The sequence below is a fragment of the Mesoplodon densirostris genome, chromosome 11 (genome assembly GCF_025265405.1).
Source record: "Mesoplodon densirostris isolate mMesDen1 chromosome 11, mMesDen1 primary haplotype, whole genome shotgun sequence".
Taxonomy (NCBI): Eukaryota; Metazoa; Chordata; class Mammalia; order Artiodactyla; family Ziphiidae; genus Mesoplodon; species Mesoplodon densirostris.
The window spans coordinates 69,179,144-69,191,658 of record NC_082671.1 but is presented as its reverse complement, the minus strand read 5'-3'; the positions used below and the strand labels follow the sequence as shown (position 1 = coordinate 69,191,658).

At 60.8% G+C, this 12,515-nt stretch overlaps 1 protein-coding gene across 1 annotated transcript in view; it reads left to right on the top strand.

Moving 5' to 3' along the window:
- CACNA1I (calcium voltage-gated channel subunit alpha1 I) overlaps nt 1-12,515 on the top strand; it is a 105,356-nt gene that overhangs the window by 61,222 nt on the left and 31,619 nt on the right. Inside the window, exons 7-9 of the mRNA XM_060113944.1 lie at nt 971-1,063; nt 4,378-4,684; nt 7,104-7,540. Of these exons, the coding sequence (XP_059969927.1) occupies nt 971-1,063; nt 4,378-4,684; nt 7,104-7,540 (837 nt within the window). The remainder of the gene's footprint in view (nt 1-970; nt 1,064-4,377; nt 4,685-7,103; nt 7,541-12,515) is intronic.

Sequence of the window (12,515 nt, the reverse complement as noted above, 5' to 3'; positions counted from 1 at the left end):
AGGCCCTCGGGTGTATTGCCTGATGCCTCTGTGCCTCAGTTTTCTTATCTCTAAAATGGGGGTAATAACAATTTCCCCCCCCCCACCTTGAGTGGCTGAGAAGAATAAACCAGATGATGCGAGCCGAGCCTAGTGTGCGGTGAGTACTCAGTCAAGGTTGCCTTCCTGCTGTCGTCAGATGGAAGGATGGGGCAGGTGCAGAGGGTGGTGGCTGAGAAGCCGCTGAGGGGTCTGCTTGGCACGCTTTGCTCTGGGGAGCAACAGGATCATAGAATTCAGAGCTGCAAGGTGTGATGTGATCACAGCCCAGCAGGTGCATTTTGGGACCCTTCGGCCCCAAGACAGTGGCTGGCAGTGACCTGGCAAATGCTCTGTGCATTTGTCAGAAGTGAACAAGACTGCGGTGCTGGGGGTGCCCAGCGTTCGCCTCGCCCGAGGCTCCTCTGCTTTCCTCTCTGGGAAAGTGCATGGGCGACAGAGTCACACCAGGCTTCTCACAGCCCCTGTCCCGGGCTCACCTGAGCTGCGCCCCGACCCTGCCAGGTGGGCTCTGTTAATCCCACACACTAAAGAAGCAGCCGAGGCTCAGAGAGTGGCCCGGGGGGTGAGCTGGAGCCGCAGCCCAGGGCCCCCTGCTTCCAGTCCTCCTGCCTTGGTGTGGAAGACTGGAAGGTGGGGGGCTCTGGAGCGAGAGGGGCCAGATTAAGTCTCTGGTCCCCTCCTTCCTGGCTGTGTGACATTGGGCAAGTGTCCTAACCCTTCTGAGCCTCAGTTTCCTTACTTGCATGTTGGGGATGAGGATGGCTGCCCGGTGGAGCCTTTGGGAGAAGTACGAGAGGGGACATGTGTAGAGTGTCCCGGCACGCAGCGGGGCTTCTGTCTGGGGCAGCTTCCCCTTTGCTGCCTGCCTTCCTGGACGCTCAGCCATCTCAGGCTCTCTCTCTCCTCTTCTGCTCTGTCCTGGCTGCAGGTGATTACTCTGGAAGGCTGGGTGGAGATAATGTACTACGTGATGGATGCTCACTCCTTCTACAACTTCATCTATTTTATCCTGCTTATCATAGTAAGTGTCAGGGGAGCTGGGGCTCTCTGGGCAAGCTCAGGGACCCATGGGCCAGGGGACCCCAGAGTGGGGGCAGGGGTCTTTGGGAATCCCCAGGGTGTCCCTTCAGAGTCCAGAGAACTGAGTGGGAGAGAGCAGGAGGGGCAGTTTTTAAATGCAGCCGAGCAGCAGGTGACTGAGGGAGCTCGTCAGGGGTGGCTGTGGAGGCATCCATCACTTCCGATTGCCTTCACTTCTCATTTCTGGGCATTTAAGTCCACCTGCTGCTCCTGCTCGTGTTTCTCTGCCTCGTAGTCTCTGGGAATACATCCTTGTATGACCATAGCAGGGATGCAGCCTCAGGATGGAAGCTTCTCAAGGGCTCCAGCACCTCCCTCGTTTCCTGGGGCGGGAAGATGAGATGCTGTGAAATGGAAGCCCGGGGCTGCTTCCCGGGCAGGGTCTGGAGGGGAGGCTGAGCCTGGTTGGGAACTGGTAGAAGTCCCTGAAATTCTCGGAGGGGCTCCCAGCTTTCGGGCAGCTCTGTCTTGTGGGGGAGACCTGGAGATGAAGGGGTTCTCTCTCCGCCCCCAGAGAGGGCCCACTCTCTGGCCGGCCCCTCCCGCCTTCCTCTGCACAGTCTCCCCAGAACGAGCTCTTCCACCTTGTCATGCCTGACAGCAGCTTCAGCCACAGCACAGTCCCCAGGTGTCAAGGTGATTCACTACTGGGAGAGTCGCTGCTGGCTCCCTGCTGCTGCAGGGCTGGGATCTCTGGCTTCCTGGCCATGGGAGAGAGCAGGCTTGGGACTCCGGGGCAGCACCCCATCCTGGGCTGCTGGGACTTTGATCTGGGGGCTCAGGACAAGCCGACCTGAGACACCCCCGCTGTTGGCTTAGCTTCGATGCCTTCCTGGGGATGCTGGGGCCTTGGACCCATGAGGAGACACCCTAGATAGAAAGAGAGGGACCCAGGCTTTGTTCAGCATTGCCGTCCATCCACTGGCTTGTTCATTGCCTAGCACATTCAGGGAAGCCTGCTCTGCGCCAGGCCCTGAGCCGAGTGCTGGGTACTGAGCAGTGAGTCAGGCCCTCCCTGCCCCCTGGGAGCTCACAGTCTTGTGGGGGAAGATGGGCTACAGCAGACAGGTACCAGACTGCATCTTAGGAGCCACCACTGAAGGAAGCCCAAGAGGCTGAGGGAGCCCACAGGAGGCCTCTCACCCGGCTTGGAGAAGGGATAGGGGAAGTGAGAGGCTTCCTGGAGGAGGTGATGCCAGAATTGAGCCTTAAAGGCTGGAGGCGGAAGAGCCAGAGGAAGAGCCTTCTGGGCAGGGGACGCCTCACAGAGACCCTGAGGCCAGACAGAATCCTGCAGTGCGGGGACTGTGAACCACTGAGCTTGCGAGAGGAGCCTTGAGTTCCAGAGAGAGGCCGGAGGACGCTTCATCTGCTTCTCCTGATGGACTTAGGGGTGGAGTCTGGGGTTGGGAACTCCCAGCATGACCCTGGGCAGGACCCTTAGCCCCCTGAGCTCACGGTGAAGTGGGGAACAGTGACGGCACCTGGCTCACGGGCCCTGGGGAGGGTTAGAGGAGACAGAGCCTGCGGCTGCACAGCCCCTGGCACACAGTACATGCTCAATAAATGTGCCCTGCTGCTATTATTGCTGCGATTATTGGGCCCTGGGTGGCCCTGTCACAGGAGAAAGGGTGCTGGTAGGAGGCTGAGGATGCTGAGTTTTCCAGGTGCTGGGAAGCATCCAGCGAGCAGAGGCTGGGTGACCGTGCTGTTCTTTTACCCTCACAACCCTGGCCATGCAGGGTCACCTGCTTGTTTCCCAGGTGTGGACCCTGAGCCCCAGAGAGGTGAGGTGCCTGGCCTGGGCCACACAGCCGGTGAGGGGTCCTCAGCCTTTGCACGCAGGTCCCCAGTACTCTTGTTTGCAGAAGTCCTAAGCTCGTCCGAGCCTTAGGTTTTTGATGGGGAAATGGAGGTCTAGAGGGGTTGGGGAGCTGCCCAGTTACCCAGGGACAGCAGCCCCAGAGGCAGGCTGGGTAGAGGCTGCCAGGTGTGAGCTCCCAGCGGACAGGGTCCGTGCCCCTCACACAGGCCTGCCGAGCGGGTCTCCAGGAAATGCGGAAAGAGCAAACGAGTGAGGCATCTTCTTACTTTAGAGGCAGGGGTTTTTCCCAGAGTCCTCTGGGCCAGGAAGCCCCCCCCCGCCCCCGTACCCGCCTCCTGAGCCCCAGCTCCCCAGCTGTGCTGTGGGGGAGAGGAGGGAAGGGGGATCAGCGACTGGGGCTGCGGCCTACAGGAACCTTCTGGTAGGCAGCCTGGAGGAGGGTGAAACGCACACTGCCCCCTCCCTCTGGCAGGTGAGTCTGCAGCTGAGTCTGTTCAAAGGCTTAGCATGTGCCTGGGAGGAGCCTGCGTCTGGAAACGGGGGCTTTCCTGCCTGTGGTGGCCCCTGGGGCTGGGCCCTGGGACTTGAGGTGGCAGAATTCCTAGCACTAGCCAGGTAGCCTTTCCCCATCCAAGCCCAGATAAAGATGCCCAACTAAGCCCTTTCAGAGGGAAGCTTCTCTTTTCTTGTCTGGAGGCCCAAAGTCAAGGCTGTAGTGAGGGCAGGGCTGGGGTGGGACTCAGGGCCCGGGTAGTCTGAGGGGGGCTGTGCCTCCCTCCCTGCCCTCAGCGCTGATGTCCCAGGTGGGAGGGCAGCCGTGGCCAAGGCCTAGGGGCCTGAGGGGAGAGGGCTTGGAAGCAGGCCTCAGCGGGGCCTGGGGAGCTGCCTGGGCCACCGCTGTCCTGAGCCCCGGCCTCCTCCCAGAGCAAGGCCTCAGCGCTCTTTTCCTGTCCCTATCTGTGCCCGTGCCTCTCCGTCTCTCTGGGCGCTCCGCCCTCCCCTCCTCTCTCCCTGTCTCCACCCGCCCCGGTCACTTTGTGCTTCCCACACCCTCCGTTTCTGTCCTCTCTGAGCCTGTCTCACTCTCCCCTGGTGTCCCTCCTTGCCCTTGTCTGTCTGTCTGTACCCCCCTGTCTGTGGCTGTCTCTTTCCCTGTTCCATGTCTGGGATCCGCCCCTGCCCCTCCTCCGGTCTTCCTTTTGGCCTCTGTATCCTCTGCTTCTCGCCCTGCCTCCGTCCCTCCATCTCCATCGCCGTCTCCCCGTCTCCATCGCCGTCTCCCCGTCTCCATCGCCGTCTCCTCGTCACCATCGCCGTCTCCCCGTCTCTCTTTCTCCTTCTCCGTCTCCCTCTCCCACCCTCCCACCCCTGCTCCCACCTCCTCTCACCCCACCGTCCCCTCTGTCCCTGTCCTCTCCCGTTGGTCACAGGTGGGCTCCTTCTTCATGATCAACCTGTGCCTCGTTGTCATAGCGACCCAGTTCTCGGAGACCAAGCAGCGGGAGCACCGGCTGATGCTGGAGCAGCGGCAGCGTTACCTGTCCTCCAGCACGGTGGCCAGCTACGCCGAGCCTGGTGACTGCTACGAGGAGATCTTCCAGTACGTCTGCCACATCCTGCGCAAGGCTAAGCGCCGGGCCCTGGGCCTCTACCAGGCCCTGCAGAGCCGGCGCCAGGCCCCGGAGGCACCCGGCTCCACCAAGCCCGGGCCCCACGTCAAGGAGCCCAGGCACTACAGTAAGTGGCCCACCTCCCCTGACCTCCAGGGTGCCCCGCGCAGGCCTCGTGTGCCTCTAGCTGGGGACTCAGAAACAGCACTGTTTGCAAACGTGCCCTGTCTTCCCAGCACAAGCAGAGGTATCCAGCAAGTTCAGAACCCGGATCTTCCCCTGGCAACTCCAGTCCACACCCCCGGGGTTTCGTGCCCCCTTTCCTGACCACCTGCTGGTGCCTGGCCTGGGCTAGCCCTGCGCTTGGGGGGCCTAGCCCTGCCCTGGAGGAATTTCCTTTTGACCCCATGTGTGCACAGGGACTCGGGCTCTGCCCTGGGAGCCACGCTTGAAAGAATGAACAATAGTCTGTCCTTAGTCTTGTGAAACTATAAAATCCCTCCACCACTGTAGCCTGTCTCCGTTCTCACCCCGCTGATCCCCCATGGGTTCCTGTGGCCGCCTGCCTGCTTGCTAGCACACCTGAGCAGCGATGTCGGGCACCTGGAATGAAAGGGCCATGGCCAGCCCTGCAGAGAGAGGCGGGGCATGCTGGGGACACCCGAACACTGTGATCTGCTCCTGCCTTGGGGCCATTTCTCCTGCTCGACTGTAGACGGTTCCAGAGAGTTAGCAGCGTAGGCTTAAAAAGGGACTTCCATTCGTTTTCTCATCTGTTCTAGAAAACAGTCCTGTGAAGGGAGCAGAGTGAGTAATATTAGCCCCAGTGTTCAGATGGGACAACGAACGTCCAGAGGGGTGAAGGGAGTCACTTAAGGTCACACAGTGTGTCAGTGACCAAAGCTCAGCATTGGGGACATCAGAGTTGCAGGCTCTGCTGAGCCCACCTCTAGGGGGACGTGAACCGCTCCCGTAGGAGGAGGCAAAGGGCCACAGGAAGTGGGCCCCACCCCAGGCCCAGTCCTGCCCCCAGGCGGTGCCCACAAGGAAGTCAGCCGGCGGGCGTCAGCCCAGAGTAGGCGCAGCTGGGACGGTGGACGGCCCAGCTCCCCGCCCGTGGAGCGAGGGCGAGGCCCTGCGCTGTGGGAGCCAGCCACCCCCAGGCCCTGCCCCTGCAGGTCTCACGTTCTGGGAACCTGAGGTTCTCGGAGACAAGCTGGAGAACTCATCCTCAGAGCTGCCGCCCAGCCGCCCCTGGGGGCCAGCCATCCAGGCGTGGTCTTGGAGGCTCCACGTGGCCCGTGGGCTGGCCCAGCACGTGGACAGGGGAGCTGGGGTCGGGCAAGGCTGGCACCCCGTGATCCTGGATGACGCGGGGAGGGGTGTTTACGGCTCAGGGCTTCCTGCTGCCGCCCATCGCCCTCTCCGTGGAAACCTCGTGGAGAGAAGCCCGAGACAGGCTTCTGGAGGGAGGCCGTGCCCCCTGCCCTGGGCCTTCGTGCCTCCCCCGGCTCCCTTCCTTGGGAAACAAGTGTCGGGGGCCCAGCCCCACGTACAGTTGGGCTGGGAAGGGCTTTGCCGTGACCTCCAGCACTGAGGTGGCCCACCCTTGGGCTTCTGGCTGCCCCACCGGTCTAGAGGGTGACTGAGTCAGAGAGCCTTGTCCAGACATAGGGAGGTGTTTGGAAATGAACGGTAGACATTACAGGTTTTTCTTTCCCTTTAACGTTATTTATTTATTTTTTGCTACGTAAGCCAAACCTGTGTATTCTAGGAAAACGCAGACAAATATAAAGAAGGAACCACACTATCCAGAAAGAGCCTCTCTGACACCTCTTTGAAATGGTTCACAGATCACAGAACGTGGGTCCAAGACCGGCCCAGCTTCTCGCACTCTCCCTGGGCAGCTGGGGGGATGACGGCTCCTGCCCCCTCCCAGGGTTAACCCTGACTCAGCTGTGCGGGGTTGTGGGGGGAAGTCATAGGGGTGGTGCTTCTAGAGCAAGGGCTTGCCCCTGCCTCGGGCTCCTGCCCGCTTCCTCCCTGGTGACAGGCCCCCGCCATGGGCAGGAGAATTGAGGAATGCCGAGGCCACCTTGGCTTCCTCTGAGGGGTGTCTACCCTCCACAATGGTCTTTTCAGCCGTTTTCCAAGCTCCATGATGTCATGAAGCAGGACGGTGGGGAGGGGCTGGGGCTCCTGGAGGGTCTTTCAGTGACCAACCTGGGGCCACGGGGCAGGAAGTGACAGGGCGAGGACACTGTTCTGGGCTCATCCCGTGTATTAACCAACAGAATCCGCCCCATGGCCCTGGTGTGTGGGTGTTCCTGGTCCCCGCTTTTCCTCGGGGGCCAACGAAGCCCAGAGGGTGAAGATGTTTCCCCAGGAACCATGAGCCACTTGGCCTCCAGGTGGGGCTGGCGGGTTCCAGGCAGACCCCGTGGGCACACGCGAGTGGTAACCCAGGTTGGGCCGGGCCTAGTGTGCGCGGGGGCCGCCTCCTGCGGGACCCGAGGCACCAACCCCGGCCTCGGCTTCTTTTCCAGAGCTGTGCCCCCGACACAGCCCCCCGGACTTGACGCTTCACATGCTGGTGCAGCCCATCTCTGCCATTCTGGCCTCCGACCCCGCCAGCTGCCCCCGCTGCCAGCACGAGGCGGGCTGGCGGCCCTCGGGCCTGGGCAGCAGCAACTCGGGCCAGGAGGACTCGGGCTCTGGGGACTCGGGCTCCGGGGGCTCGGGCAGCGGCGAGGACGAGGCCGGCAGGCACGGGGCCCGGAGCAGTGAAGACGGGGCCTCCTTGGAGCTGGAGAACGAGGACGAGGTGGGACAGGCGGACGGGGCTGCCTGGCTGTGCGGAGACGTGTGGCGGGAGACGCGAGCCAAGCTGCGGGGCATCGTGGAGAGCAAGTACTTCAACCGGGGCATCATGATGGCCATCCTGGTCAACACCGTCAGCATGGGCATTGAGCACCACCAGCAGGCGAGTGTCGGGAGGCGGGGCCCGGGGGAGCCTGGCACGTGTGAGCCCGGGCCTGTCGAACTCCTGCTGTCTGTCTGTCTTCCTCTGACCTGGGTCCCCTTCAGCCACGTGACCTCAGTGCCCAGCCCAGGGCCAGGCACAGAGAGGGTGGAGCTCAGGGTCAACGAGTGACCGAATGGCCCCTTGGGGTGTGAACAGGGGGATGTGGTTCCTTTCCCTCTGAGTCTCTCAGCGTGGACACCAGGTCCCCCACAACCCATCCCCCGCCAGTCCCTGCAGAGTCCTAACTTCCATTTGTCGCCTCTCCATGTGACCCTCCTGTCTCTTCTCTCCAAAACGGCTGGAGCAGTCATTCCAGAGGCTGGGAGCGCCCCTGTCCCCAAATTTCCAGAGCCCCCGCTGACCTTGGCACAAAATGCAGACCTTTCCACTGACATTCAAGGCCCTTTGTGCTCCACCTGGGACATATTGATACCTTCTGCAGGTGGGACGCCCTCCTGCCCCTCACGCCCCCCACTCTCTCCCCACCTCACTGCAGCACCCCGGCACTAAGGGGCCCCAGGGGTGCCCTGCAAAGGCTGTCCCCCATCTCCCTTCTTGGACAAACCTGTGGTTTCTTCTATCTTCAGCTCTGGGTGCGTGGGGCGCAGGGAGGGTGTTGGCTGCGGTGATTGGTGAGTCCCAGGCCCCCTAGGCCATTGGGGGTACTGCTGGGGGTTCACAGGTGAGATGAGTTCAGAGAAAGGGTCCCCATGGGGGAATAGCACATGGAGGAGGGCATGGCTTCTGGGAAGTAGCAGGAGCACAGGGAGGATGTGTACAAGAGCGTATTTGTGGGGACACAGGATGGAGGGCTCTGGGGGGTTTGCACAGATGTCCCCAATCCATAGGTCACAGCCCGGGTGACAGCCTGGACAAGTCCAGCCCTGGATCCATTTGGAAAAACATCATTTTTTGGCTCCCTCTGTCCCCCAGCTGCTAGGTGGGGTCCCTCCCTTAACCTGCACCCCTTTCCTATGAGGTACTCCATCTGGCAGTTGGTGACCCTGAGGCCCAGGGAGGGGGTGTCACTGGCCCAAGGTCCCATAGCCAGTCAGGGGTCGAATTTGAACCCACATCTTTGTGTGGCAAGACTGATACCACCGCAGAGTTTAGGGTTTCGACGCCTCCTTGGCTTCCCCGTGGCCCTCCTTCTGCAGGCCCCCCCACCCCCCGCCGTGCCCCGTGGTGGGCCACACTCTCATTTCCCTCTTTATTCGCTCACCAGGTACAGGCTTCATTCAATTTACTTAAATGCGGCCCCTGGGGCTGCCGCCACGCTCTGCTCGGAGCTGCCTGTTTGCCAGTTATTCCGGCTTAACTAAGAGTCTCTGGGGAGGGCTGAGGAGGCTTTCTGCAGGGTAAAGCTGGTGAGACAGGCCGGCTGGACCCCCTCACCTAGGGTCCAGCCTTCTGGCCTTTGCCTGACCCAGCATCCCCGGGGAAGGCCCCACAGGGAACCTGCGCTGTTGGGGTGCTGGCTCTAGCTTCTGGGTGGGGCAGCACTGAGGGCGCCTGTCACAGTCCTGCTGCACCAGGGCCTGAGCTCCATCCCTGCCCGTGGCTTGCGGAGCCAGCTTGCAAGAGCCAGTTTTCTCACACCCAAGGATTTTGCAAGCCCATCGTTATAAACAGTTGGTAGCTTGAAATTGGCCATGGTGGGAGTATTTACACCATGGAAATGGACATACGCAGCAAATCAGGGCTATTTTTCAGAGGCCCGTTTGCCAGTGAACTACTGGTTCCTCACTTCCCAGCCATCCCTCCATGGGCAAACACGGTGGCCAGGGTGGCTCCATCCTCTGGGTCCAGCTTCTCCCTCTCTCCGCAGCCCCAGCCTCAGGCCAGGCTATGGTCCCTGCCCAAGCCTCCTCAGGGTCTTCCTGCCTGGCCTGTCCCCACTCACTCCTTCTGCCACGTCCTTTTGGGCAAACTTTCTAGCTTCCAGATGGGGGAGCCTCTTCTCTCTGGCACCGTAGGACCCCTCTTGGTCCCCCCACTGGGTTGCCCTCAGTAGGCGCTCTCTGCCCCTTCAAAGGATCCTCCCTGGCCTCCTCATCCACGAGCAGGTGCCCTAACTTCATGCCCTTTCCGTCATAGGGATCGGCTCCCTGGCACCTACTAAGCGCCAGGCCCCGAGCCAGCCTGGTGTATTGAGTCCTCATCACCATCCTCAAGACAGGTATTAACACCCCCCTTCCGCCCCCCACCCCAACCCCAGCCGCACTCTGAAGACCACCACCAGAGAGCTGCAATCCACCGCTCCAGGTCTGGGCTCCATCCCTGGTTCTGCTGTCGACTGGTAGGGTGGCCTTGGGCAAGTCACTTGGCCTCCTTCGGCCAGTGTCCCCCATCTGGAAATGGGCACACAGACCCCCTCTGGGAGGGTTCGATGCATTAAGAAGCCTGGTGCATAGTAGGTGCCCACTTGTTAAGAAAGATTTGTGACTCTTTTTTTTTTTTTTTTCCCCCTGGGGAGTCTGGAGATTTGCATTTTTTTTTTAAAGAAGATGTTGGGGGTAGGAGTTTATTAATTAATTTATTTATTTTTGCTGTGTTGGGTCTTCGTTTCTGTGCGAGGGCTTTCTCTAGTTGTGGCAAGCGGGGGCCACTCTTCATCGCGGTGTGCGGGCCTCTCACTACCGCGGCCTCTCTTGTTGCGGAGCACAGGCTCTAGAAGCGCAGGCTCAGTAGTTGTGGCTCAGGGGCCTAGTTGCTCCGCGGCATGTGGGATCCTCCCAGACCAGGGCTCGAACCCGTGTCCCCTGCATTAGCAGGCAGATTCTCAACTACTGCGCCACCAGGGAAGCCCGATTTGTGAATCTTTTGTTGGAGCCTTACACCACCACCCTTGGGGTAAGTTTACCAGCTGCCGTCTGGAGCCTCAAAAAGTTATTAATTAAGGAAAAAGTGAGGGGGAGGGAGAATTTAAAATATACTCTCTTTAAAGCAGCTCCGAGTGGCAGCCATTGTTTGGCCAAGCTCTGCGCAGGGCCTGCTTGTGGGGGGTGCGGGTAGTTCTGCTCCACGCCCCTAGCTCCCAGACACTGCTGGCAGGAAGCCCTCCACCCCTGAGGTTGTTCTGAGCAGCCCCTGAGGTGCTGCCTACAGAGAGAGGTGGCCCAGGGCTGCCAGGGGGCAGGGAGAAAGGGGGGAGCTGGAGGAGAGGCTGGTGAACGCTAGCAGCCCCTCTCCCACAGAGCAAGTGACCGCAGAGGGAGGCATCGTGGCGGCCCCTGCCGGCAGGGAGCTTGGTGTGGCCACTGGGTGGGGGCCCGGGGGGGGCGGTGGTGAGGGCAGGACAGAGCCTGGGCATTGCTTTCCCGCTCCATCTGTGAAGTGGGGCCACTCCGGCCTCTGTGGTCACAGGTGCTCGAATGAGAGGTGAGACTGTGGGTGCCCGTGGCCTTTAGGTGGCCACTGCTGCCAAAATCACAAGGGAGTGTCACCAGGTTCCTCGTGGCCACAGCTACTCCTTGCAGGGACTGGCCTAGGAGGAGGTGACAGGGGAAAGTGGGGGTCAGCCAGGCAGTGGCCTGTGTGTGACCCATGAGGTGGTCAGATGGTGCAGAAGTCGGCATAGCCCTGGAGGGGAGTGGGCCCAGAACAGTCTGTGACTGAGGCTGCGTGACAGGCAGGTGGGCAGGGTCGGCTTGGGCAGCCAGATTTCTCTGTCATCATTTGCTGTCACATATCTTCCCGGTGTCATCCTCTTGGCAGCCCCCAGGGCAGGCGGGGTGAGTGTCTTGTCCCCACTGGGCAGATGGGGAAACCGAGGCTCAGAGAGGCGGACTCTCGCCCGGCGTGATGTGGTGAGAAGCTGAGATGCTGAGGTTGAATTGGAGGTTCCAGGAAGCTGATGGGAGGGGGTGGGGAGGCACTGCTCCTGGGAGCAGGCTCTCTCAGCCCCTCCCTCTCCCAGCATTCGCCCGTCCCGGCCCATGACTCCTCCGGAGCTGCACAAGACTGTTCTGGAGCTAGAGGATGCTCACCTCGTCGGACAACAAAAAGAGGGTCAGGCTTTACTCTCTTTTCGGCTGTCTCATCAAGTCACTGCCAAGCCAGATCTGGGGTGACTCTGGGAAGAGGAAGGTGGAGTGGTTTAGTACCTGACATTCCAGCTCTGTGAGGACTTAGGGGAGAGAGACACCAACATGAACTGCAGTTGGGGAAGGCTTCCTGGAGGTGATGGCGCTGGAGATGGATCCTGAAGGACGACTGGGATTTCATTAGACAAAGGAGGGACAGATGCAGGCGCCGGGAGCATGGGCATTCCTACGAAAGACCCTGAGCCCTCAAGGAGGATGTGCACATGGGGCAGGGCAGACGGCCCAAGAGGCCAGGGCCTGTCAATCCATGAAGGGTCTTGAGACTGGCTTTATCCTTAGGGCAGTGGGGAGCCATGGAAGGCTTGTAAGCAGGGCAGTGACATGTCCGTGCTGAACTGGAGCCTGAAGTCAGAAGAGTAGTGCAGGTGAAGGCACCTGGGCCATGGGGAGGTGGGGCGGGCCAGAGGGAGGAGACCTGGGTTTGAGATCGGATTTTACCGCTGCCTGGCTGTGGCCAGGGACGGTCATTTCTCCCTGAGCCTCAGGTTTCCTGGCTTTAAAATGGGGCTACTATAGGGTAATGTTTGAGCTTAGACAGGATAATCTGTGGAAAGTGCTTAGCACCGCCTGGCACACGGGAGGTGTTTCAACAGCAGCTGCCATTGTCATCATGAGGATGATGTTGGGCTCAAGGGGTTCCTGGGGGCAGCTTAGAGACCCCTGCCCAGCTGGGCCCTTATCTGGCCCAGCAGAAGTGGCCAGAGGCTGGGCAACTGGGCCTCCCAAGCCTGGCGCTCAGCAGGGATGAGCTGGCCCTGCCCCTGCCCCGTCTCCCTCTGCTTCTGGCCTCACCTTCAGGTTACAGCCCCTCCTCATCGGCCCTCTAC